Source organism: Felis catus, chromosome C1 (assembly GCF_018350175.1).
Source record: "Felis catus isolate Fca126 chromosome C1, F.catus_Fca126_mat1.0, whole genome shotgun sequence".
Classification (NCBI taxonomy): Eukaryota; Metazoa; Chordata; class Mammalia; order Carnivora; family Felidae; genus Felis; species Felis catus.
Window position 1 is genome coordinate 124,235,514 of NC_058375.1, and position 27,390 is coordinate 124,262,903.

General features: G+C 38.8%; 1 protein-coding gene and 1 long non-coding RNA gene across 10 annotated transcripts in view; one reads left to right on the forward strand and one right to left on the reverse strand.

Annotated features, from left to right (window-relative positions):
- The window catches only part of NCKAP5 (NCK associated protein 5), a 974,188-nt gene that overhangs the window by 174,608 nt on the left and 772,190 nt on the right, over window positions 1-27,390 (reverse strand). For all 9 annotated transcript variants that reach the window (XM_045034779.1, XM_045034780.1, XM_045034778.1 and 6 more), the window contains 2 exons: window positions 24,004-24,042; window positions 15,168-15,287 (listed from right to left, as the gene is read on the reverse strand). In XM_045034779.1, coding sequence (XP_044890714.1) covers window positions 15,168-15,287; window positions 24,004-24,042 — 159 coding nt within the window. The remainder of the gene's footprint in view (window positions 1-15,167; window positions 15,288-24,003; window positions 24,043-27,390) is intronic.
- On the forward strand, window positions 18,697-19,299 carry LOC109502652. The gene is made up of 2 exons (XR_002744766.2): window positions 18,697-18,889; window positions 19,024-19,299. It is a non-coding gene; the product is annotated as an uncharacterized LOC109502652 (long non-coding RNA).

Consider the following 27,390-nt stretch of genomic DNA (forward strand, 5'->3'; position numbering starts at 1 on the left):
TCCTCGGCAAAAGGCATATCTATGCAACAAAATTCTCTACAGCTCCAGGGAACAAACAATTCCAAGATGAAACACAGATGAGACCCTGAGGTCTCACTGGCAACAGGAAGACATAAAGCAAATGCAAAAAACAAAAGAAACAACGTCAACAAAACTACAGTTCACTTAAAAGGAGAGATGAAGTTCTCCTCAGCTGTTCCAGCTTATCTCAACACAATATTGCAAAGTCTTTCTTCTCTTGTGTGCACAGTACCCTAAGGACTGTGCACACTTCCTTCTTTCTTTTCCACTCCTCATGGTGGCCTCATTTGTGAAGCCATTTCCTTCTAACCTCCTCTGTTGGCAAGGCTTTCCATGTGCCTCAGAGATTCACTCAATCCTTAATTCACTCTACATTTACTGAGGCTCACCTTTGTTTAAGTTAAGTACTGGGAAGATTCTAAGGTCAATAAGGCAAGGTCGTGGTCCCTATGAAGATAAAAGCTAAAGCAAGCAAGTGAAGACTAGCAGTCATACCCTGACTTCCTTATAAAAGACCACTTGTACCCCTGACCGTTACATAATGGTGACAAGAAGCACATCATAACACAGCATTTAGACATGATACATGGACAATTAAGGCCAGGGCCAACTGACTTGGGAATGAAGAGTAAACACGTATGAAAATAAAGTAGCCTACTTACAAGGTGACATATCAGTACAGCCTGGAACCTGGTGAGCAAGGTGTGTGTAGGACACTGAGGGGTGGGGATGGCACGATTTTATTCCAGGAGCACTTCCAAAGCATATACATATAAAACAGGATTGGAAGGAGGAGGGAGACCTTCCCCATGCCTTCACATCTTTGCACAGGCTGTTTCTTCAGGCTTGTGTTTATATTCTTCCTCGTCCCCTAACAAATGTCTATTCATGTTTCTAGACTCACAAGGAGGCATTCCTTCCTCTGTTAGTCCTTCCCAAAGCCCCTGACCCACCAGGGTTAGTCCTCCTGCCCTGCTGCCCTGACCCTGTAGCATCTCTTGCGCCTCTCACCACAGCACCACATTCTCCTTGGTACTTGTGGACTACAACCGCTGAGGAAATGCATTTCACCACCGAATCCCCAGCACTAACCTACATTTGGTGCTTCAGATTGATTAAGTGAAAGAAGAGGGATAGCAGGGGTGGATGGGAGGGGTGGGAGGAACAGCATTTCCAACAGGGGAATGACATACAAAATGGAGCAGTTGAAGGAAAACCTATGTTATGCTCTGTGGAGTGAAAAGCATTTCTGCTTGGCTAAAGTAAATAATTTGTGTCAGAAAGGGAAAAAAAAGAAAAAATGAAGTTGTTGAGGGTGAAGCAAGTCTATAGACGGCCTTGGATACATTACAAAGAGGGGAAAATCACATCTTGCCATAACCTGGAAGATTCTTCCCCATATTCTCTGCTACTCTTACTTGATTCCAAACCAACCTTGCATGGGGCATCTAATAATTGAGAACCCTGCCCTGCAGAAGCTGTGTGATCTTTCAAAGTGTCCTTTGCTCCTCAGAAAGGCCATTCTCCATACTCCAGACAAGTGAATACCCTTCCCAGAGCTTATTGCATGAGAACCCCTGCCGCACATTCCTACTATGTTTTCACATTTAACAGATATCCACAATGAAGCCACCAAAGTTCTCTGATCACGCAGGATAACAAATCACCACTGGCGGTGCTCTGCCATCCGGGCTCTGGTGTCACTCACCATCCCTACAATATCACGACAGACTCCTCCTGTCATCCTGTGGGTATTTCTAAATTAGACACTGGGTCCATAGAGCAGAGCCAGAGGCCCCTCCACACCTGGCACAGAACAGTCCTGAGGGAAGAGCTGATCAATTTTAGAAACTCATAAGGCAAATTTATATCTTTGCAGGGTGGGAAGCCAGGTAGCTGCTCTAAATATGTATGGATTTTTTTTTTTTTTTTGCCACTTCTCTTGACTCCTTCTTAGCTTGTGGCTCAAGAGAGGCCCAATCAATCCGAATGAAAAGCCTCCAGCTCCAGAAGTGAAGAACCATTGTCCCATTCTTTATCCAGTCCTTTACCCACTCACCTACTTCTCCCTTGCTGCTTTTTGTGTTATTCTAAAGTCTCCTAATTACTTCTTCTTTTCATCTCACTTTTCACCTCAACTCTGTATATTTAGAAAGTACCCTAAAGGCAGGTGTGCACACCTTTTAAAAAGCAAATATGTACAGTTAAAAACATTTAACTGGTTGATGTCTTCTAATTCTCAGAATGACCAAATACCCTGGAGAAGGTACCTTCATGTTGGTTGTTAATTGATTGTTCAGCTCTGGGTAGTTCTGCGTGGCTGTGTTCTTTATGCAATCACAAGTTCTAAGGTAGCAAAGAGTGTAAACGCCTAAAAAAAATCCTTCTTCTCAGAAATAAAGAAAGGATTAAAAATATAAACTGTGTACCTAGCTACAGGGAAACTAATGGAAAAACATACCTAAGTGGACAGAAAATGGCATAATCTTCAAACTAAGATTGCAATCTCATCACAGTTAGAAACATCCCCCTCAAGAAGGAAAAAAAAAAAGAGGTTAGAGTGGGAGAGAGCCAAAGCATAAGAGACTCTTAAAAACTGAGAACAAAGTGAGGGTTGATGGGGGGTGGGAGGGAGGGGAGGGTGGGTGATGGGTATTGAGGAGGGCACCTTTTGGGATGAGCACTGGGTGTTGTATGGAAACCAATTTGACAATAAATTTCATATATTGAAAAAAAAAAGAATGAAAAAAAAAAAAAAAAGAAACATCCCCCTCAATAGTGATGTGATCAAGATGGTGATAGAGGTTGCTCCTGACTTCAGTTCCCCTCACAAGAAGACCAACCATCCCTAGATAGGACACCATTATGAAAGTCCCCAAATACAGGAGTGAGGCAGAAGCAGCCCTTTGGACTACAGAGACCAAGAAAGACCACACTGGAAGGGTAAGAGAAACAACTACACTGTGACTGCATCAACTCTCCAAAAGACTGACAGACCACTGCACCAAGAGGGCCCTTGGAGCCTATGGTTTCTCCAGTGGGAGAAAAAAGAGCCTGAGATAGACATCCAGGTCCCTCAGCATTGTGAGTCACTGCCTGAGAGGTTCATTTGGGTCTCATCCCATGGGGATTGCGGAGGACTCTGTGGAGCTTGAACACTGGAGATCAGATTGGGACAGAAAAGAGGGGCAAGGCTTACAGCCACCAGTGCTTGGATCTGGGCAGACCAAGTTCCTCCATGCAATGGCACCTGAGATTCCAGCCAGTGGGTTTGCCTATCTGCAGAGACAAGCCAGTGACCTCATGCCAGAGTATTCAGTATGCAGTTCTGTCTGGTATGGGTCCCTGAACAATGAGCAGTGCCAGCCTCTGGACCTGTTCTGCTATCCCACACAGACAGCGGAGCAGATTTGTAGCCCCAATTACTATTGTAGCTTCCAGCTCCACCTGACCAGGAAACCTAACCAGAGCACCTGGGAAGCTGTGTGCCCATCCTACAATGCCACTTATAATGGCATTTGAACAGAGAGCTCAGCCAGCAGCTCTTACCATCTGCAGAGACCAGCTGGTGGCCTCATACTGCCAGGAAACTTGGTGTACAGTTATGCCTGATTTGAGTCCTTGGTTAGTGAGTTTTCCCAGCTTTGAAACCTGTTCTGCTGTGCCAGCAAGGCAAGGAAGTGGGCTCAAGGCCCCACCTATTGTTGAGTATAGATCTCCATCTTACCTTCCCAGGAAGTATAACCAGAGCACCAGGAGGTTGCATGGCCCACTGTAGAGCCATGTTTTGTAGTGGCACTTAGAAAATCCAGCCAGCAGCTCTGCCCATCATCAGAGCGGATGGCCCTGTCTGACTAGGAGCTCAGTGAACAGTCTTTCCTGATTCTGGTCCACAACTAACAACGTATAACAACTTTGGACCCTGTTCTATGTCCCTGCCTAGGCAGGGAAGAAATTCACAGGCTTGCTCAACCGCTACCCAATTAGAAAGCCTAATCAGCAAATGTGGAGCCCATCCTCCAGCTGCATTTTGGAAACGACCCAAGCCAACAGTTCTATCCAACTGTTCACAGGTAGTGACACTTCAAACCTAAGGTCTAGATCAGTGCCTCACCCAAATGGAGACCCCCCCATAGCAAACCCCATTTGCTACCAGCTCGCCTTGCCCAAGAATGCTACCAAAGATATTCAGAAACCTCTTCAGAAACCTATTCAAATATATAAACCTCCTAACAAACAATTAGAATTATCCTCTTAAAGAAGTTTAGTAAACTACAAGAATGCACAGGCAACTACACAAAATTAGAAATACAATGCATAAGCAAAATGAGAAGTTTAGCAAAGATGAAGAAACCATCCAAAAAACAAACAAACAAACAAACAAAAATCATAAAGCTGAAGAATACAATGACTGAAGAATTCAGCAGAGAGCTTCAGCAATAGACTCAACCAAGGAGAAGAGAGAATTAGTAAACTGGAAGACAGGTTATTTGAAATTCTCCGGTCATTGGAGCAAAAAGAAAAAAAGAATAAAAAAGAGTGAAGAAAGCATATAGCACTTATGGCACATAGTCAAGAAAGAACAATAAACACATTAGGAAAATCCCAGAAGGAGAAGATAAAGAGAAAAAGACAGAAAATATATTTAAAGCAAAAATGGTTGAAAACTTCCCAAACTTGGGGAGAGAAATGGACATCCAAATTCATGAAGATCAAAAACTCCTCAATAGGTTGAACCTGAAAAGGCTACACTGACACACATAATAACTAACTTTTCAAGTCAAAGACAGATAATTTTGAAAGTAGCAAGAGAAAAGTGACATGTCACATGCCTGGGAACTTCCATAAAGCTATGGGTGAATTTCTCAATAGAAACTTTGCAAGTTAGGAAAAATGACACACTATATTAAAAATATTGAAAGAAAAAAAGACTAAACCCCAAATACTATACCTAGTAAAGCCATCCTTCAGAAATGAAGGAGATAAAGACTTTCCTAAACAAAACCTGAGGGAGTTCATCACCACTAAAACTGTCTTACAAGAAATGCTAAAAGGTGTTCTTTACATGGGAATAAAGGTATGCTAATTAACATTATAAAAACACATATCTGTATGTGCAAAATTCACTGGTAATGATAAATATGTAGTCAAAGACAGATTTTCTATTATTATAATGATGGTGCATGTCCACTTACAACTCTGGTTTTAACATAAAAGAAAATGCATTAAAAATAAACATAAGTACAATAATTTGTTATTGAATATACAATATAAAAATATGTACATTTTAAAATCAATAACCTAAAATGTGACAGGGAGAAAAGAAAGTGTAAAGCTCCCATCTGCTATCCAAGTTCAATTGTTATCAGCCTACAACAGGATATTATAAATATAAAATATTTCAGATAAGCCTCATGGTAACTACAAAGGAAAAACCTATAGCAGTTATACAAAAGATTATGATAAAGGAGTAAAGCATATTGTTACAGGAAGTCAAAAAATCACAATAGATAATAGCAAGATAAAAGCAAGGAACCAAACACCTACAAAATTAAAAGACAATTAACAAAATGGTAATAGTAAGTCTCTAGCTATCAATAATTACTTTAAACATAAAGTGATTAAATTCTTCAATTAAAAGACTTAGGATGCTGAATTGAGTTTTATAAAAAAGATCCAATGATATGCTGCCCACAAGAGACTTATTTTGGTTTTAAAGACACACATAGATTGAAAGTAAAAGGATGGAAAAAGGTATTTCAACCATGGTAAACCAGGAAAAAAAAACAAGTAGCTATATTTATTTAAGACAAATGGACTTTATGCTAAAAATGGCCAAAAGAGACACATAATGTCATTGTATAATTATAAAGGGGTCAATCCATCAAGAATATATAATAATTATAAATATTTATGCACCCAATATTGAAACACTCAAATATATAAAGAATATGTTAACATAACTAAAGGCAGAGAGATAGCAGTACAATAATAGAGAACTTCAACACTCCATTCTTAACAATTGATAGATCCTACATACAGAGAATCTATAAGAAAACAGCAGATTTGAACACTATAGACCAAATGGACCTAACAGACACACACAGAACATTCCATCCAACAATAGTAAGATACACATTTTTCTTAAGCACCAAGGGAATATTTCCTAGGATAGATCATATGTGAGAAAACAAGTTTTAGCAAATTTAAGAATATTGAAATCATCCAAGCACTTTTTCTGACCACATTAGTAAGAAAATAAAAATCAGTAACAGGAAGAAAATTAGAAAACTTGCAAATATATGAAAATTAAACAATACACTCCTGAACAACCAATGGATCAAAGAAGAACTCAAAAGATAAATAAAAAAGGTATCTTGAGACAAATAAAAATGAATACGCATCAAAACTTGTGGGACACAGCAAAAGCAGTTCTAAGAGGGATTTTTACAGTGATAAACACATGCATCAAGGAAAAATAACAATCTCAAATAAGTAACCAAACTTAACCCCCAAGGAGCTAGAAAAAAAGAACAAATTGAGCCCACAGTTAGCAGAAGGAAGGAAGTAATTAAGATTAGAGGAGAAGTAAATGAAATAGTGAACAGGAAAACAATATAAAAGAATAACAAAACTAAGGTTTGGCTTTTTGAAAAGATAAGCAAAATTTGTAAACATTTAGCTGGACTAACCAAGGAAAAAAAGACAGAAGATTCAAATAAAAAAAAATTATAAATGAATGAGGAGACATAATAAACGATAATAAAGAAATACTAAGGATCATAAGAGACTACTCTGAACAGTTAAGTGACAATAAATTGGGCAACCTAGAGAAAAAAAAAACCCAGGAAAAATGTCTAGAAATATGCAACCTACTACAACTAAATCATGAATAGAAAATCTGAAAAGACCGGTAATGAGTGAAGAAATTGAATCAGTAATCCAAAACCTCCCAATAAAGAAAAGCCTAGGACCAGATGGTTTTGCTGGTGAATTTGACTAAACATTTAAAGAAGAATTAATGTCAATTCTTCCCAAATTCTTCCAAAAAACTGGAGTTTATAGAACACTCCCAAACCCACTTTACAAAGCTGGCACTACCAAGATACCAAAGACAGATAAGGATACTACCAGTAAAGAAAACTACAGGCCAATATCCCTGATGAATGTTGACAAAAAAATCTCAAAAAAATACTTGTAAACTAAATTCAACAGCAAATAAAATAGATCATACACCATGATCACCTGGGATTGATCCCTAAGGCACAACAGTTTCAATGCATGAGAATCAATAGAAGTGATACATCACATTAATAAAATAAAAGATAAAATCATATGATCATCTTAGTAGGGACAGAAAGAGCATTTGACAAAATTCAATGTTCATTTATGATAAAAACTCTCAACAAACTGGGTGTGGAAGGAACATACCTCAACATAATAAACACCACAAGCTAACATCATTCTCACTGGTGAAAGATTTTTCCTCTAAAATTAGGAACAAGACAACGGTGCCCACCCTCACCACCCATATTCAACAGAGTATTGGAAGTTTAACCAGAGCATTCAGTCAAGAAAAATAACTAAAAGCCAATGGAATCAGAAAGAACCAAGTAAAACTGTCTCTATTTGCAGATCCAACAAGCAATTAGACTTAATGAATTCAGTAAAGTTGCAGGATACAAAATCAACATAAAACATCAGTAGCATTTCTACACACAATGAATTATCAGAAAGAGAAATGAAGAAAACAATCCCAGTAACAATATCATGAAACCAATAAAATACTTACGAATGGATCTAACCAAAAAGGTGAAAGATTTCTATACTGAAACTATTAAACACTAAATTTAGAAAGAAATGGAAGAAAACACAAATAAATGGAGATACCAATGCTCTTGGGTTGGAGAAGCTAATTTTGTTAAAATGTCCATATTACCCCAAATCATGTATAGGTTTAATAAAATCTCTATCAAGATTTCAGTGGTATATTTTACAGAGATAGAAAAAAAAAATACTGAAATTAGTTTAGAACCACAAAAGACCCCGGAGAGCCAAAATAAGCCTGAGAAAAAAGAAGTAAGCTGGAGGCATGACATATATTACAAAGCTACAGGACTGAATTTAAATATTATTGGTAGAAAAATAGACATATAGATGAATGGAACAAAAGTGAGAGATTCTTCCCACCACCCCACCAAAAATACCCCATGCATATATGGTCAACTAATATCTGTCAAGGGAGCCAAGAGCACTCAATGGAGAAAAGACAGTCTTCAATAAATGGTGTTGAGAAAATTGGATATTCACATGCAAAAGAATGAAACAAACAAATAAAAACTCCTATTTCATACCATGCACAAAATCAACCTGAAATTTCAGGGTACAGGCTTAAATATAAGACCTGAAACCATTAAACTTCTACAAGAAAACACTGGGGAAAAAAAAGCTCCTCAAAATTGATCTGGGTAATGATTTGTTGGATATGAAACCGATAGCACAAGCAACAAAATCAAAAAGAAACAAGAAAGACCGCATCAAACTAAATGATTCTTCACGGCAAAACAAATGATAAAGAAAGAAAGAAAGAAAAGAAAGAAAAGAAAAGAAAAGAAAGAAAGAAAGAAAGAAAGAAAGAAAGAAAGAAAGAAAAAGAAAAGCCAACTTATGGAATGGGAGAGAATATCTGCATATCATGTTTCTGATAAGAGGTTAATATCTAAATATATAAGAAGCTCATGCAACACAATAACAAAAAATCAAGTAACCCCATTTAAAAATGGGCAAAGGGCCTGAATAAACATTTTTCCAAAGAAGCTATTCAAATGGTCAACAGGTACATGTTTGATATAACTAATTACCAGCGAAATTCAAATCAAAACCACAAGCTATCATCTGATACCTGTTAGAATGCGTATTACCAAAAAGACAAGAAATAACCATGGAGGTTCCTCAAAACATTAAACATAAAATAATCATATGATCCAGCCACTTCTGGGCAAATGTCCAAAGAAAACAAAATCATTATCTCAAGGAGGTATCTGCACACTCATTTTCATTTCAGCATTACTTACAATTGCCCAGAGATGGAAACAGCACAAGTGTTCATTAATGAATGAATGGATAAAGAAAATGTGATACACACACACACACACACACACACACACAATCCAATGACACACGAATGAACAAAAAAAAAAATGTAATATGGGGCACCTGGTTGGCTCAGCTGGTTAAGTGTCTGATACTCTTGATTTCACCTCAGGTCATGACCTCAGGGTCATGAGATCAAGCCCTGTGTCAGGCTCCATGTTAAGCGTGGAGACTGCTTAAGATTCTCTCTTAAGAATGGAATATATACATATATTCATATATATACGTATATATATATATATATATATGTATATATATGGAATATTATCAGCCACAAAAGAGAAAATCCTGGCATTCTGACAACAGGGATGGACCTTGAGGTCATTATGCTAAGACAGAAAAAGACAAATACCATATGATCTCACTTATATGTGGTGTGCGATAAAAGAGAACTCATAGAAACAGAAGAGATTGGTTGTTGCCAGACGTTGAGGGTGGGAGGTTGGGGGAAACTGGTGATGGCGGTCAAAACTTCCAATTATAAGATACATAAATCCTGGATATATAATATACAACATAGCGACTAGAATTGACAATACTGTATTGTATATTTGAAAGCTGCTAAGTAAGTAGATTGTAAATTTCTTATCACAAGGAACAAATTATAAGTATGTGAGATGTTGGATGTTAACTAAACCTACTGTGGTGATCATTTCATAATATTTATGTGTATAGAATCATTCTGTTATATACCTTAAACCTATACAACGTATGTCAGTTATATCTTAATTACTCTGGAAGGAAAAATAATAAAGAAAATGACATTGTTGCATACACAAAAAACACAAACAAAAGAAAATTCTTCCCCCCTCAAATTATTTCCCATAAAAAGGTCTGTAATTAAGTGTTGAACAATCACTGAGTACATACAATGAATACATATTATGAACAGTGATAATATCGGTGGGAGGTAAAATGCCACATTCAGCATGGTTCTTGCCCTCATAGAGATTGAAAGGAAAGGTTAGCATAAAACCCACAGTTCCTGGCATTTCCACTACATGCCTTCCACCATCCCTGCCATGAGAGATTAGGATTATATAATTCCATACAGGACCATGACCTGCTTAATTGTGTGGGATGGGTCATCAATACTAATGGAGCTTCAGCAAGGGGAAAGTTCCAGGAGCACTGCCATGGCCCTGGGGTCCTTGAAAGCTGGCAGCACCAGCCTAAGTCTCAGAGAATGGGATTCATTGCTGTGGGTAGTGTAAAGTGTATTCTCCTGTCAAATCAGACTGTTGAAATAGATTTACACTCTGAAAATAAAGATTTAGGGGAGAAAAAAATAAACAGAAGTACAAGAGAATTTTAAAATCCTCTAATATCATATGAAATAATACAGGGGCGCCTGGGTGGCTCAGTCTTTTAAGCATCCGACTTCAGCTCAGGTCACAATCTCGCGGTCCGTGGGTTCGAGCCCCGCATCGGGCTCCGGGATGATGGCTCAGAGCCTGGAGCCTGCTTCCGATTCTGTGTCTCCCTCTCTCTCTGCCCCTCCCCTGTTCATGCTCTGTCTCTCTCTGTCTCAAAAATAAATAAACGTTAAAAAAAATAAAATAAAATTTATTTGTGATGATGGCAGATTGTTGTACAATTCTGCAATGATGTCAAAAAGTAAGACAACTTTGGGGCGCCTGGGTGGCTCAGTCGGTTGGGCGGCCGACTTTGGCTCAGGTCATGATCTCACGGTCCGTGAGTTCGAGCCCCGTGTCGGGCTCTGTGCTGATGGCTCAGAGCCTGGAGCCTGCTTCTGATTCTGTGTCTCCCTCTCTCTCTGCCCCTCCCCTGTTCATGCTCTGTCTCTCTCTGTCCCAAAAATAAACGTTAAAAAAATTTTTTTTAAAAAAAGAAATAATACCATAAAACAAAACACTAGCAAAAAAAAAAAAACACTCTAGGAAGTGACAGCAAATGTTTACACCTTGGTTCTAAGCTGTCAGATTCTCAACTGTTTGCGTGAATAATCTACATTCCGTCATTTCTTTTCTTTCTATTTTGGCCTAAGGATATGGGTATTAGGACCCTTTGAAATATCCAATGAGAAGGAAAAGAAAAAAAAACTGTGTTAGGCAAAAAAAATATGAGAATAATGTTTTATCAGAATAAGGATAACACAGGTGTCCAAAATAAGACAAAAACGGAACACACAGGAGAGGGGAAAATCATGGATGCCACAAATCAAGAGGCTTTCAGAAATGTGTAAATATGGTTGTTGCCTTGTGATTTCACTGCAGAAGCCCTCTGATCCGACCTGATCACATGGTCCAGTTAATCAAAATGTCAGTTACAGTATGGAATCAGAAGTTCCTCATGATCATTTGTATTCCATAGAGGGAGCACAGCAGGGAGGGGGAAAGGAGGGACCTGAGCCAGACCATGGGTTTAGATTCCCACTCTGTCAACTACCAGCTGGGGGATTTTGTGCCTAACAGTCCCCATTTGTAAAAATGGGTGCAATGATACTTCGTGCCTCATCGGATTGTAATGGAGACTAAATTGGTGAGCATTATAAAGGCTGTAGGACAGTATCCTACACATGGTAAGCACTATGCGTTTGTTAAATAACATTGTTGGTAGGGCCAAGGCCACTTCTTTGCCTGGGGATCCTATTATTAGAGTCTGTTTTTTTAGGAGGGAGGGATATCAAACACATGCTTTATGCGTTGTCTATGCATATGTCTTTGTTTTGGGTTTTCTTAACAATGTAACAAGAATTTAAAATGATTTCCGAAGCAATATGCATACAGAATGCCTCCACAGTTAATATAATTCTCCAGCTCCCATAATTTTTTTAGTTAGGCACCTGTATTTCATTTGATCATAAACATTTATTTAGTGACTTGCCTTTATAGATGGCTTTCAAGTATTCAACTTTGTTTTATATAAACAATTCTTACCGTACCCTATTTCATCCCTATATAGTAGTTTAAAAATTACATAATTGCCATTTTAAGTACTACTTGCCTAAACATACTGAGTCACAAAGATGGCTCATTTATGGTAAGAATTCAACTCACCTCACAAGAGAAGTAAAGACACTTAGTAAAGAGTTCTCTACCAGTTTCCAATGTCTGATAAAATGACTGTTGTTTAACATGATTTACAAAAGGAAATGGTGAACGTTGGTTAATGGGCTCAAATAAGGTTAGTTAGAGACTCAAGTTCCATTAAGAACACTACCTTGGAATTTTATTTGCTGTACTGGCTTCTCAAGTCTTTAGAATTTAGCTCAACTTGTTTATTTTAATAAAGGGCCTTGCTACTGTGATTTGTTACTGCCCCTAGTCCCAGAAATACCATTCTGGAAACTGGAATCACCACAGAACATTACTGCTATTCTTAAGAATTTAATTTTCGGGTTAGTTTCTCCACCACCCCCCCTCCCTGCCCCCAGCATGTACCTGGTTCCTTTATAAATTTCCCAAATTTTTGTAAACTAGCCCATAGAACTTCTTTTTTGTTTCTCCTATACACAAAAAATTGCTACATAATATCTATGTAACCTCATTTTCTATTTCTAAGGACAAAGAACTGACTGGTTCTTATGAATTATTTTCTTTTCTACTTTTTACAGTCTATCTCCTAAAATCATAATGGGTTCAACAATCTTCTTTCTGTATTTCTCTTCAAGTGGGCACTTTACATTGTAGATAATCATTAGGCCGTATTCGGCAGGGAGCAACTAACACAGGTTTCTATGATATACAGAAAACTAGTTAGAAATGTACTGTACTGAGTCTTCAGTCTATGGGCAGAAGCTGTAAGGTCAATAATGTTTGGAGCCAGGGGCGCTGGTGGATTTGCCATGCCCCAAAGCCACACACTCCAAAAGGTTAGGCTGGATGGGCATGACTGGGTAGTTCCAGAGCATCCACATAAGACAGGAAAAGTTCAGAAGAAGTGAGGGCATAAACTTCCCTTAGGTGTATGCGAAATAACTCCCAACTTACAGAATATACTGGTGTCATTTATTCATTATTCCGTTCAACAAATAATTAAAGTGCTTCCATAGGTGCAAAGCACATACAGCCTGTTTTTATTTTTAGCCGGTGCTCCACTGTGTGTATTTGTGCCACCAGAAAATGAAAAATACAAGTCACATAATGAACAGACCCCCTGAAAAGCCAGAAACTCCGTCTATCTGTGATAGATGGTAGAGCGCAGGCATCCCGCTTTCTACCATTCTTCTTTACAGAACCATTAGCAACCTATCTTTTAGAAATGTTATTCAAATTAGAATGGCTCCCGAAAGTGAAGACTATTTGGGGAGGAATACAAAGTGGGTTGGCTGAAAATACCCAGTGAATAAACACTGAGTTCTATTGTTAGCATACGCATCATTCTCTGCCATTTGGATATGGATTTCAGAAATTTGTGACAACCAATGAAAAAGTTTAAATATCCATGGCACATGTGTTTACTCTGGAAATAAGCCACCATGATTCATAAACAGAGACGATAGATCCTTAAACATTGTTCTCAGAAAGCCTGAAGTTAAACTAAGCAAAATGGAAAAATTCATGTACATGCAACAGCTGTTAAAAGTAATTATAATATTGGATCTTGATACGAGAGCAAAAGAAATACAACTTTTTACAGATGCAAGATTCTCTATGATAAACATTTGTTGTGGTTGGGACCAGGAAACAGAGATAGACCAATTTTTTTCTGCATAATTTTTGAGTCATAAATTATGAATGATGCTGTAACAGATAAAGCAGAGAGGAAATTAATTTAGGAGATGAGATCTATTGTGCAATTCAGAGGCTGGTTTTAATTTGGGGAGGGGGAAATTATATTTTGATGTTAGGCTTTACCAAACATCTTTCTTTCCCTGAAATAACCTGCAATTTCTCATTATTTCCCTGAGGAGTCAAGGAAAGATGTTCATACCAACGTGCAAAGGGTAAATTAGCAATAATGTCCCAGCCATATGGAAAAGTGTTGTCCTGTAGAACTTCCTATGGTGATGAAAATGTCCTATCTATGCACCTTCCAAAATGGTAGTCACTGTCCATATGTGGCTTTTCAACACTTCAAATGCGGCTAGTATGTCACAGGAACTTAATTTTAATTTAATTTTCAATTTCCATTGCACCACATGGTTAGTGGTTACTGTGCTGGGCAGTGCAGTCTAGAGGATAGCTCTGTCTTTTCCCTTTCTCTCAGCCAATTAGGCCAGACAGCTGGGGATTATTTTTTGTACGTTGCCCCTGTGAAGCCTAACCCTTTGCTAGGTTAGCCTCAGAAGGGCTCTAAGCAAGGCTCATGGGAGCTTGTCTGAGCAAACATACACATTAACAGGATTTGAGAAAACCCAGAAAACAGCAAAGATCAGCCTTCCAGACCCCTTTGCCAATTCATTTGTCTCCCTACAAATCAGATATAGTCTCTGGTGCTTTTTCAGGGATGGCTTCAAAATGATTCAAATGGCTTGACTTTCCATGACTTTTCACGTTATGAAGGAAAGTAAAGAAGCACCTCAGGGAGAGCATTTAGATAAAGGCAACCTGAGAACACTGAGGCAGGATATAGGAGGAATCGTGTGTGAGCAGGAACTCCGCACAGAGAGAGGTATGAAAGAAAAACAAACCCCAGTAGAATTTTCGACTACAGAGGGAATGAAATGAAGAAATGTGCTGTGGCATTGCATAAAACTCTTCTTTGCTTATCATGGAACGCAAGATTACTAACATTAGTCCCCAAAGTAATCAATTATTTCCTGACTCTATTCCAAAGTTTACTACAGGACACCTTCGGTCCCTTTTACCTGTTTATTATTTGTTGATGTATTTCTTTATCTAAACGTAGCTTTAAAAAGTCAGAAATTTAAGAGACATTCAATTTTAAAGACATTCCTTGAAAAGGAAAAGAATCAGGGTTCTGATACACTATGCCTTGCCTATGGAGATCCTGGAAACTTTCAAACTAAAGTAACTTCTTGTCAATAGCATTTCAGTAGCAAAGATTGTTTCCACATAAGCACATACCTGAAGGAGCAGATCAGAAGTTGGTCTGATTCGCTGTTGGAACAGGATGCTTAACGTTCGATTCTGTTGTTCTAAATCAAACACTCTTGTTTTCAACTTTACACATTCCTCCCTTAGATCCTACAACAAACACAGTGAAAGAAAAAAAAAAGTCCATAACTGAAAGACACCCTTGCATATTATAACCATATTTTATCTGATATTTCAGACACATTAGTACAAAAACAGTATTTTTATCCTTCAAAGCCCCCAGGAATAAATCACACACGATGCTTTCTTCCACAGCCCATTGTCTGGTAGAATTATTATGTGCAGGGAAGACCAATTTGAAAAAAAAAAGTACCTTGAAATCAGAAGTGCATTAATCTAGTATGCTATTTTTGAAGATGGTAAATGCTAGCGATATGAAGTCAATTTAAGTTTCCACCTATATATTTTGCCTTTTCACTGTCTTCATAAAAGCAATCATAAAGCACAAACCACAAGGACAATAATGTTTTTGCAGTGAATAGAGATGTGATGAACTAAAGAAACTATCACTTTTGATACAGCCTTTTGCTGTCATTTGTGGAAACAAGTTGGAATTTTCAATGCTGGGGCTAATAGAGCCAGTGATGCATTTAGTGAGAGAGAGGCAACTCTGAAGTGAAGGCTTTAAAAGGCCACTTGAAACTGCCCATGCTCTGAACTAGAGCATTTCCATGTGTTTGGAGGGGTTCATCTTGGTGCTGGGGAAGAAGTTGAGTAACCGTACCTGGGCATCCTTCTGGAGCAGCACTTTCGAATAGTTCAAAGACCACAGAGACCTTGTCCCCAGCTTTCATGAGGGAGGCTAAGGCACAGGGGCTTTAGGATTCTCTGGAATATACCAAGGAGCTGTTCTGCAAACCAATTTGTGATAACGATACGTGCAGTGCTTAAATGTCTACACCCTCTTTGATGGGGGTTGAGAAAGACCAAGTAGAATAATGTCCCAATTCAGAGTTCTTTGAAAGCTGACCCTTTCCTACATGTCAAACTTGATATTTCTCTATTTCCTAATTTCTTTTTTTTTAAAGGCATCTGCTCTTGCCATATGAAGAACAACTGTCTGCTGTTTTGTTCTCAAACGCTCTCATGCACTCCTGCTACCCCCTGCCCCCACCTGCCATCATGTTCCCTTCTCATCTACCTCGTTGTTCATTGTGACTGATGTCCATTTCAAAATCTGTATCCTCTCTGACACTTCTTTAAAAAGTTTATTTTGAGAGAGAGTAAGTGTACACATAGGGGAGGGGGAGGGACAGAGAGACAGAGGGAGAATTCCAAGCAGACTCCACACTGTCAGCATGGAGTCCGATGTGGGGCTCGAGCCCACAAACCATGAGACCGTGACCTGAGCCAAAGCTGGATGCTCACAACTGAGCCACCCTGGCTCCCCTCCTCTCTGATACATTTATCTGACATCCCCCGAAGACCATTCCTTTTTCTGAACTCCAGTAAGCCTTCAGTACCTCTTACAGGACATTTAGTATACACTGCTTTGTACTGATTTCATCTTTCATGCTCTGACTTATCTTGTCAATTAGATGGCACATCCCTCAAAGGCAGGCATAAGAAGACAGACCAATAAACAACACCACAAGCAGTTTGTCCTTTCACTCTTTTATTCCATAACCTGGCAAAGCCCCACATACAGTATGACCTTAATAAACTGTGTGATTATTTTGGTAACCGGGATGATGATGACGCCAAATTCTATTCTCTAGTGTTAGTGTGACTGAGGCTTTAAGTTTCTCAGCACTTCTAGTTTGTGCTTCTATATATTCTGATGTGGGACAGCTACAGCCTTGCTAAAGCTCTGCAAGGAAGAGAGAGAGCACCAGGCAACAGCTCTGATCCCCAGGCCCTAAACAAGAGTCACACAGGTGAGTGTGCCTGTCCATTAACCTTGTGTCAACCTAAGTGTGAAGCCAGACAGTTCTAACTTCTGAAGTTTTACCAGAGCCTCATTATATCCAGTTGTATTTCTTCTATTTACAGAGGGCAGGGAAATAGGCCAAGGTGTGGCTCACGGCACAACTTACACTCTCCTCATATTTTTAGTTAAATGGGTAGAGTTTATGCATAGGATGGTTACAACTGATTGTAACCTACAAATGCAGAGCATAGAAAAAGAAATGTCATGTTCTTTTAGGCAACCAGGTCCAAGATATAGGAAGGCAGCAGCCATTCAAGGCAGGGGCAGAAGTGTGTGCGCGAAGGGTGCTTGGGTGGCTTAGTCGGTTAAGCACCTGACTTTGGCTCAGGTCATGATCTCATGGTTCATGAATTTGAGCCCTGCGTGAGGCTCTGTGCTGACAGCTCAGAGCCTGGAGCCTGCTTCGGATTCTGTGTGTCGCTCTTTGTCTGTCTGTCCCTCCCCCACTCACACTATGTCTGTCTGTCTGTCTGTCTGTCTCTCTCAAAATAAATAAACATTAAAAAAAGTGTGTGCACATGAGCAATATGCATTTGTCAGAGGCCACTTTGGGGGCCTAGGCACCACTCACATTAAAGGCTAAACTTGTTTCCTTTATTTAGAATTCAACCTCTCTCTGTGTCTGACTTATTCTACTTTTTTCTCTTAACATGCCTATAACTCCTCTGCACCCAAACACTAATTGTTTTCAGTACTGGTAATTAAGTAATTAATAAAACTTGACTGTGATGTAAATAAATATTAATAGTACCTATTGTGTTGGAAAACATAATCATTCTCATCTGCAGGTGAAGAAATGCAAGTAGAAGCACACAAGTGAGGGTTTGCAAGAAAGGAGACCTGTAAGGAATAGCACTGATGATTTTTTTGCAGCAAAACTGAGATACCTTGAAACAGTTCTTCAGATGGGTAAAAAGAAAAGAAAGGAAAAGAAAAGAAAAAGAAAGAATACACACACACACACACACACACACACACACACACACACATCAAGCTATTCTATAGAGATTTTTGGTACAGGTGCCCAAATTTCAATGGCCATTACTGTTACTTAAGATGGTAAAAGTTCGAAAAAAAAAAAAAGGGGCGCCTGGGTGGCGCAGTCGGTTAAGCGTCCGACTTCAGCCAGGTCACGATCTCGCGGTCCGAGTTCGAGCCCCGCGTCGGGCTCTGGGCTGATGGCTCAGAGCGTGGAGCCTGTTTCCGATTCTGTGTCTCCCTCTCTCTCTGCCCCTCCCCCGTTCATGCTCTGTCTCTCTCTGTCCCAAAAATAAATAAACGTTGAAAAAAAAAAAAGATGGTAAAAGTTCGTTTAGCAGGGACACGAATTATCGACCTGGAAAACTGTTCATTGCTCTTGGCTCATCTAGATCAGCGCATGGCAGAGGGGGAAATAGAAGGCTTTAGGAATGTGACTGTGGTCTTAACGATCATTGACAAACAGAATTGAGCTGGTCTGAGAATCTGTTGACATAAAAGCTCATAATCGCTATATTGTTCTAAATTCTTTGTCTCTTTACTTAAGTCATGGATGGTAAGTGATGTCAGATAGTTATTATCTTAAGAAAATGTATTAAAAACCATGGATGTGTGCCCATGTGCACACACATAAGCACAACCAGACTGGGCAGATGGAAAGAGCACGAGAGAAAAACAGTAATTTCTCTTACCACTACAGTGAGGCCTAGGCTGACATAAAGGGACGTATGACACATATCGGCTGGCTACAAGAACCATTATTCTGACCCTGACAGTTATCGAGGTGAGACCTGGACTATCCTTCTGGTAAGGCGTTAGAAACAAACGAATTCTCCTCTGCTTAGATGCTATCACTGGTTCACAGTGGGGGCTGGGCCACCTGTTCTCTCTCACATCCTTCTTTTTCTTTTTTCCTAGCATGTTCCAGGCCTCAAGATGAGTACCCCGCTGAAAATATAGGGTTGTGTCTTCTGAAATGAGAAAGAGACCTTATACAAAATTTTATTTGGGGGAAAATGATGTCAACAGTTTGACTACATTTAATCTCCCATAAGAAAGTACATGGGTCTTTGGGTCAAGAAAATAGCCAGACCTGTTTTCCTTGCAATCTGCATGTCACTAACAATTGAAAATAGTAAGAGAGTAAAGCTGAATATGAGGGCAAAATATACTGAGCAATACTGGTCTAAAGGACCCTGTGTGTCTTCATGATCTCGAACCATAACTTCCTTGGAGTACCCATACACTATAATCCTGGTAAGTTTCATCTGCATTTGGGGCTAAAGAAGATTCTGGATCTACTTCTATATAGTACCTATGAGTATAGCTGCTTTAATGCATTTAGAGCTAAACCATTATCCATTGAAGTCAATTTAATAACATGTTGACTGCTTAGGAGTAGGACAGATACTGACATCACTAGAGTATTGTTGAAAACCATATCTGATTTTATCATGCAAAACTGATACTATAGTGGTAAAACTGCTTCAGATGGAATGCATATCACGGGAATACACATCAGATTGGGAGTTAGGGGTCTGGACTCTGGTCCTCATTACCCGTACGACCTTGAAGATGTAATTTATTCTGGTTTTGTCTCAGTTCCTTTACCTATAAACCGAGCGACTGCACGAAACAGGGCTTTCAAGAGAACGCAAGTCTCAGCTGCTTTGTGAGATGGCTTTTCAAGTGTCATCTAATTCCTTCCCTGAAGCTTAATGGCCACCATACCTACCTGCTTCTCCTTGTAACAGTCCTTCTCAGGGGCTGTCACTGATATATCCCTATCTTTTCCTAAGATGCCAAGACTTCTGTAAAAAGAAAAGTCCTTTCTCAGACTAACCAAGGGCCTCAACATCAAATATCTAAAAGGCACGGCAGATAACAGAGATGTGTGCCTGCATCAGGCCAGCCCTAATGAACAGGGAGTCGTTAGTCCTGTGGCAAACTGAATACTGCAAGCCTTCATCCCAAAGGCATTTGGATTAGAACATCATTAATCTGGGTGACGGCTGAATAGTTTATGTAATCATAGTAAATTAAGCCCATTACCAAAGCTAGTTGACAATCTCAGTATTAGATGCTTGCTGATAAGGTCCCTGGCAAGTGTGAGATTCTAGGGTCCAAAATAAGACGGATTCTGAGAAAGCCCAACTCCATATTTCCAGAGTCAGTTTTGACTCCAACATATGCTTTGGAGATCCCGCATGGTTTCCTTGCTAGCCAGAACTGGAATGTTCCCAGAAGTTTTAAGAAATCCATTGGCTCCCTCACCTTTTTGTTCTATTTCCTGCGATCTCAACTAATAATTGAATTTCAATCCATCTGTTGATTTCCACAGCCTCACCCCTGGCTGCTGAGCTACAGTGGGGAAAAACAGTAAGTGATCCAATGGAATCTTGGGGGCTGAACACCGCAAAAGGAAGCGGATGGATTTGGAGTGTAATAACCTTAGGCTGAACATATGGGCTTTGCCACTTCCTGCAATCAGAGCTACGGGAGCACTATTTCCTTAGTCCTATCTTAACGGGGTTGCGGTGAGAACAAAATGACTTAGTGCATTTAAAGTGCTAGACGTGAGGTATGAGTCCTTGTAAGTGCACAGTAAATATGAACATATCCTCTCCAGGGGACTGGATCCTGCACACACCAGAGCCAGCCAGGTAGACACAGGTGGCCTGACTGCCCCTCCACAAGGGATATATGTAGAAGTTTGGAGTTCTTTCAGACACAAGCTGCAGAACTCTGTTTTGCATCTACCCAGTGGCTGCACTGCTGGATTCTACCACACAGAACCTTATGCCGTGTAGGGAAAGAAAACAAAAAACAAAAAACACCATATAAATAGTTGCTTATTCTAAAGAACATGCAGAGAAAGCTAAAGTTGATATGCTGGAAAATGGCTACAAGAAAAAAGATTTTCTTCCAAGTTTGGTGATAGTGGCAAAAACATAACAAAACAAAACAGAAAAACCTATGGCAGTAAAGAACCTAGGACAGTTACATTTTCAGTGAGTGTAATTGACTTAATGAAGATAAAATATATTTCAGACAAGAATTTGAGGTGAGCCTGAATTATTGATTCACTTGCACTTGTAGCCTTGGACCTATGATTTGGAGTCATAAGTGGAAGTGAGCTGGGTTTAATATTGTCACTTTAGCTTTATTGATCTAAAGGATGGACAATCTGCTGTCTTAAGGGAATCCACAGGTTTCTGAGATAAATTGAATTACTTGACTAGAACAGTATATGTACATTTAACAGAAAGTGATAAGTTCGTGGAAATAAAAATTTTTATCAGTATTGGGAAAAAGAAGTACATTGTTATTTCAAGATGCTTATCTCGGCCAATTCATGAGATGCCAGAAAAATGCTTCTTTGGTTGTTCGTGGTAGATTTTCTTTGTGTCATAACAAAACAATAAACTCTAAAACTGCATGGTTATGACTGTAATTTCACCTCAAAACAAATTTTTTTGTGTGATTTGGATAAATCACTCAAGATTTCTGCTTTCACTCTGTGCCAGCTACAACCTCTTTAGAATCAGTTTTTTCATCTGCATTTGGAGTACATTTTATTTCCTATATCATGCTCTTAATTAAAAAGAAATCTGAGTCCTTTTGTAGCAACTTTACAGTCCCTATAAAAACCAGGAAGCACACGTTTCTGCAGAACATGATTCTTTTGGAATCCTGGAAACTCCTGGCATCTCCTTTTGCCTCGGAGTGTCCCCGAGGTATGCTATCTCACACGGCACCATGTCTTCTATGTCTTATTGCTTAACGGTACCAAGGTAGATTTATCTGTTTACTAGTTATTACTTGGATTTGTGTAGCTATTTTTTTGTGGCTGACCTGAAGGTCCCATTTTCCTTTATATTGTATCTGGTGGCTTCCTTTTCTCTTTCCTGAGGCACCGTTAAAAAAGATGGGCATGAGAAGGTTTCAACAGTTATACGTAGAGCTCTCAACAATGCTTCCTTCATTCCTAGGTTTGTAATTAAATGAGCAAAGAGTTTCCACCAGGAGGAAAGCAAATGAGAAATTAAAGCCTTTGAAAAAGAAAAAAAATCAAATATGTTGTGACAGAAATTGTGAGATGCACAAAAAAATCTGTTTTTCCCATTTTTCCCCAATACTATGACAGTCAATTTTCAGCTGGGCACATACCCAGGATAAAGGCTTCATTGTCAGCTTCCTTAGGTGTGGCTGTGTGACTAAGGTCTGTTCAAGGAGATGTAAATAGGGAGGTAAGAAAGCTTTTGGAAGTCTCTCTTAAAAGGCAGCTAGTGTGTGCCCTTTACCTTCATTTGTTTCAGCTTTCCCTCCTTCCTGATGGCTGGAATGGGGATGTGTTGGCCGGAGCTAAGCAGCCATTTTGGACTGTGAGGTGACCTTGGGAATGAAGGTCATATTCCACAGAATAACAAGATAGAAACCAGATACCCCATGGAATTTATGGAGCAGAGTCACTGTATCAACCCTATACTGCCTACCTATAGATTTAGATATGAAAAAGAAATAATAGCTTAGGTTATTTAAGTTGCCACTATTTTGGATCTCTGTTACTCACACTGGAACCTAATTCAACCTAATAGGTGTACTTAAATCTCTTTATTTATGTGATATTAATGCAAAATCTGAACCAGTTAAAATCATTTGAAACAGAAAGCCATGATATTTTAACAAAAGTAGTTGAGAAGAAAATCTAGCAAAAAATATTATCACAAGGCCTCCGTAGTGTAAATTAAAAATGATATTTATTTACGTATCTCCATGAGAAGTGGTCAAGCCCTAATAAAATTATGTTTAATGAAAAAAAATTAAAATGTCACAAATTATTTTGCTATCATTAACCATGTATTCCAGAATATGCCACATGATCTAAGATTTTCTTTTACAGAGGAAGTCCCCATCTCACAGAGAGGTAATTCAGAATACACAGAGAGGTAATTTCAGATTTAGTAATCTGAAAGAACTAGAATTTAGCTTCTGAAAAACATTATAGAAAGAGATGGAAAAGTTTCAATAAAATGGACCAAAACAGCCAAATTTGAGCAATTATCTCCCTCTGCCCATTCTGGCCCAAAGACATGATTGATCTTCATACTGTCTGAAGCCAGAATAGGGACATGGCATAGGAGAAGACATACAAATCTCATGCTCAAAAATCATCACTTGTTTTTATCCTTCAACTTTACTGGGGAATAATTGACACATATAACTGTATATATTTAAAGTGTAAAATGTGATGATGTGCTACACCTTACAGGGTGGGATGATTACCAAGATCAAAATAAATAACACATCCACACCTCGCAGTAGTTTCTTTGTTTGGCGGTGAGAATGCTTAAAATCTACTGTCAGCATCTTTCAGGTATGTAACACTGCCAATTTTTTTTTCCATTTACCATGAGCCAATCCCTATAGGAACTCCCCTATGTGCTTTCTTTCAAAGAATGGCCACTGCAGTTCTGGGAGGGGGGGAATGTTATCCCCACTCTACAGAAGAGGAACTAAGACCCAGAAAAATTAAATAATTTCCCTAACCTCTAAGACCTCTTCCCTGAATTTTAGGCTTCTGTTAATGCTGTCCATGAAGGCTATTCATTTTATAGGAATTGGAAGAATCCACTGATATATTTAATGTCTGCATTTACCAAATAAGTGGGTGCATGGTAATCTTTCATCTTCTATTACTTTACAAGAGTTTGAATTTTAGGATTCTATTGGTCACTGATGTTACTTTGTATGCCCATCTAAAACACACACAATTTTAACCTAAGTGAATAAATAGAAAAGTATTGCATCTATCAATCACAATTTCCTAGTTTGACAATATGAGTTCCAACCTATTCACATAGTACCTTGAAAATAATAAGTCAGAAAGTGACCTACCTTTTGAGTGAGCAGAGCTTGCACAACTTGGTTGGCTACCTTTAAAAAATAAAGAAAGAGTTGCCATTTATAATAATGAGACTTCAGATGCATAGACTCTAATTTACCAATGTGTTTCCCACAGCTTACTCTACCTAATTAGCTCCTTATTTGCCTCTTTCCTCCCCATGTAGAGAACCTGATTATTTTCATAATAGGCCTATCCTTCTAGGTAATATTTTGCTTTTTTCCAAAGGTGACCTTGTTGCTAATTAAGATGGTTAGGTTGGAAAGATCATTCATACCTTGACTTCCACATTTCCATATTTGGAAAAATAATATCCTTTCATATGTAAAGTACTCCAAGAAGGCTAAAAAATGATGCAGTGTAAAACACAATCCTAATTATCTGTACACAATTTCTACACTTTGCTGATTTACAATGTCCTTTGCCTCTCCTTCCCATACTTCTGCTGTGTGACTATTTCACTATTTAAAATGACTTGGAATAGAGATAGGTTTGAATGGTGAAGGATGAGAGCAAATCATCGTTCTATCTATGTTCTTCTTACATCCCCCATATCTTAATTTGTGCCATCCTTTTGTCACTGCTACCAAGAGCAGAGTCTGATAGTTGGTGACTCTTGTATCTATTTCCCCCTTTCTACTAAGTAATAAACTCTGATTTTTTGGCTGAGTACATTCAAATACATACCCTACCCTTCCTTGTAGCTAAGTGTCACTTTGTGACAAGCTTCCGACTGATGAGTTATAACTAGACTTTTCTTGGGCTTATAGAAAGTATCTAAGAAGAAGAGGGCTCACCCTTCTTCTTCCTTTTCCTGTCTGGGATATAAAACTGATAGCTGGAACCTCAGCAGCTACCTTGACAGTGAAAGTCACTGAGCCTGGCCCTGATGATACAGGGAGTTAGTTGCACTATCTCTGTACTTCTATGAGAGAGGAAACATAAATGTCTACTTTTTTTTTTTTTTTTTAGTTTCCTCCAATATGCAAACATATGGAGTTCTAATTCATATATTAACATAACCCTAGTTTTTTTTTCAGGTATCAGGCAGGTTAGGGCAGTAGGAGAAGCTCTCCTCAGTAGAAGCCCCTCTCAGCCCAAGAAGGTGAATCTTGATTAATTTAAACCAAACACAGCAATTCCATTTAGTGAATGGTTTAGGAGTGGGTATGTGCACCATTCCAGCCAAGGGCCTCATATAAAACTAGTAACATGTCTCTGGTATTTTGAAGATCTGGCATTTTCTCTAGATAACCATTCATCATTTCTCTGTGCATTTGTGCTAACATTTCTTTTTCACCTGCAGGTTTCAAAAACACTATATAGGAAACCACTCACTAAACTTGACCATAACCTTGAAACTATGTACCCATATAGCTACTATTGATGAAATTAAGGTGGGCAGGTGAATTACACAGTGTTTTTCAGGTAGTACATAAACTGTATATACTTAATGTGATCACTGAAACTTATAGCATTGAAGAGCAATATTTAAATGTCTTAGACATCAGGAGAATGTCTAATGTCTCATTCCTTTCTTCCTTCATTTATTTAGTATAAATATGTAGAGTATTTGCAAAGCTAGATGACTGGAATGTGTTCCTTGGTTCAAAGAGAATATAACTAGTAGGAAGTTAGCAAGAACACAATTATAACACAGTGTGATAGGCATGTAATCATCTTGGTAATTCTCACATTCAACCAAAGCCTGACAGACACGCTTTCATTTTTTTCTCTTGATAACCTATTTATTTTTGGTGATACTCAACTATGTGTGCTTGTTCTCCTGTTTAGTATAGTGGAACAGATTAGGGTAAGAATGTTTTCATGGAGCTTAATTGTTTCTTTACTCAATATTGACAAAGTAGTGCATCCTTAACGACAGTTGGCTACCAATAAGTCTCACAGAAAATTAAAATACAGGCTGTCATCAACTGTGGTTCGGAGGCATTCACAGCACAAGCAGTAAATGATTAAAATCAGATTACCTATAATTGATTAGTTGGACTGTAGGCAGAAGAGGTTTTTTTTTTTTTTCTATCAGAATCCTTGCCAAATTTACATTGCTGATATTAAGCAAATTAGAAAGACCTTTCATTAAAACTAACTATAGTTTTGAAATAAAAGCATTATTGATTTATTTTTTTTGAAGTCCATCCCAAGTTAAAGAAACATATGTAAGGAATCTCACAGACAAAATTAAACCGTATTTTCCTTAACTGGTACTTTTTTCTTTTTCCTTTATCATTTAATTTATACATGATCATAACAGTGATAAATGTTATTCAGCCTTACAAATTGACCAATAGTGTCATCTTGAAAATCTTTCAGTTTTTAAACATCCATTCCAATTCGTAAGTCACTGAGAATTTAAAGTCAAACTGGAGGTCATCCATTTTATTCTTGGCAAATTAAAAAAAAAATACAACAACAGAAGAATTCGACTATTCACGCAGCCTGAATCAGGAACAAGGCACCCAAATTAATTCATACCATAAATAATTTAATGCTTTTGGATCTCAAACTTTGGATTTGATTTACAGTCTCATAAAACTGCCTAATATCAATATTTTCTTTCCTTTCTCCAAACTGGTCCCTCACTTAAACCGGGCTGTGGAACAGTGGTCACATAAAATAGCTCTCTCCATGATTTAACGGGAGACATAAATGAATATCCTAACTGTAACAGCCCGCAGGAGGAAATACGTTCTATCTTTGCAATCCGAGTATGTTGCCCTATGGGCTCCATCTCTGACACAGCTCCTTCCGGCAGGTACTTTGGACAATTGCTCTACCTAATAATTGAACAAAGATACACGAATGCATTATTTCTTTACCTACTGACATGGGGTTATATTACCCAGAAGGACTCGCAGGTCCTCTGCAGAAGAGCAGGCCGGTTTGTACAAATGCTTTCCCGGGTACTGTCTATAAAGACAGTTTCCTGGGTTTCATTACTACTTTTAACAGCCAGCTTCCCCGAAGCATCAATAGAACAGCTGTTTGGAGCTTGCGCCTGCAACCTCTAATAGGTTCACAATATGACCCCTGGAATGGGCCCCTGCCCTCATCATAGAATTACGCCCTTAGCACTTGGGTTGCAAATAATCACACACCCACAGGCCCAGCTAATGAGAACAAATAACTTCCAGTGTCACCTGACAGCTTTTCTCTCCAAAGAAAGGAAAAATAGCAGCTGGGCTGGGCCAAGGGGACTCGAGACACACTGAGCGAAGCTGACAGTCCTTAAGCCTCTGGCTTGTTTTACAACCTGCCTTAGGCTCTCTGTGGAGACCTCCCTGCTCCGCCTCAGTGGAGCAGGACTATAGGGGAGCCCGAGATGCCAAGGAGAGAGCCCAGGTACCTCTCTTTTCCCCTGG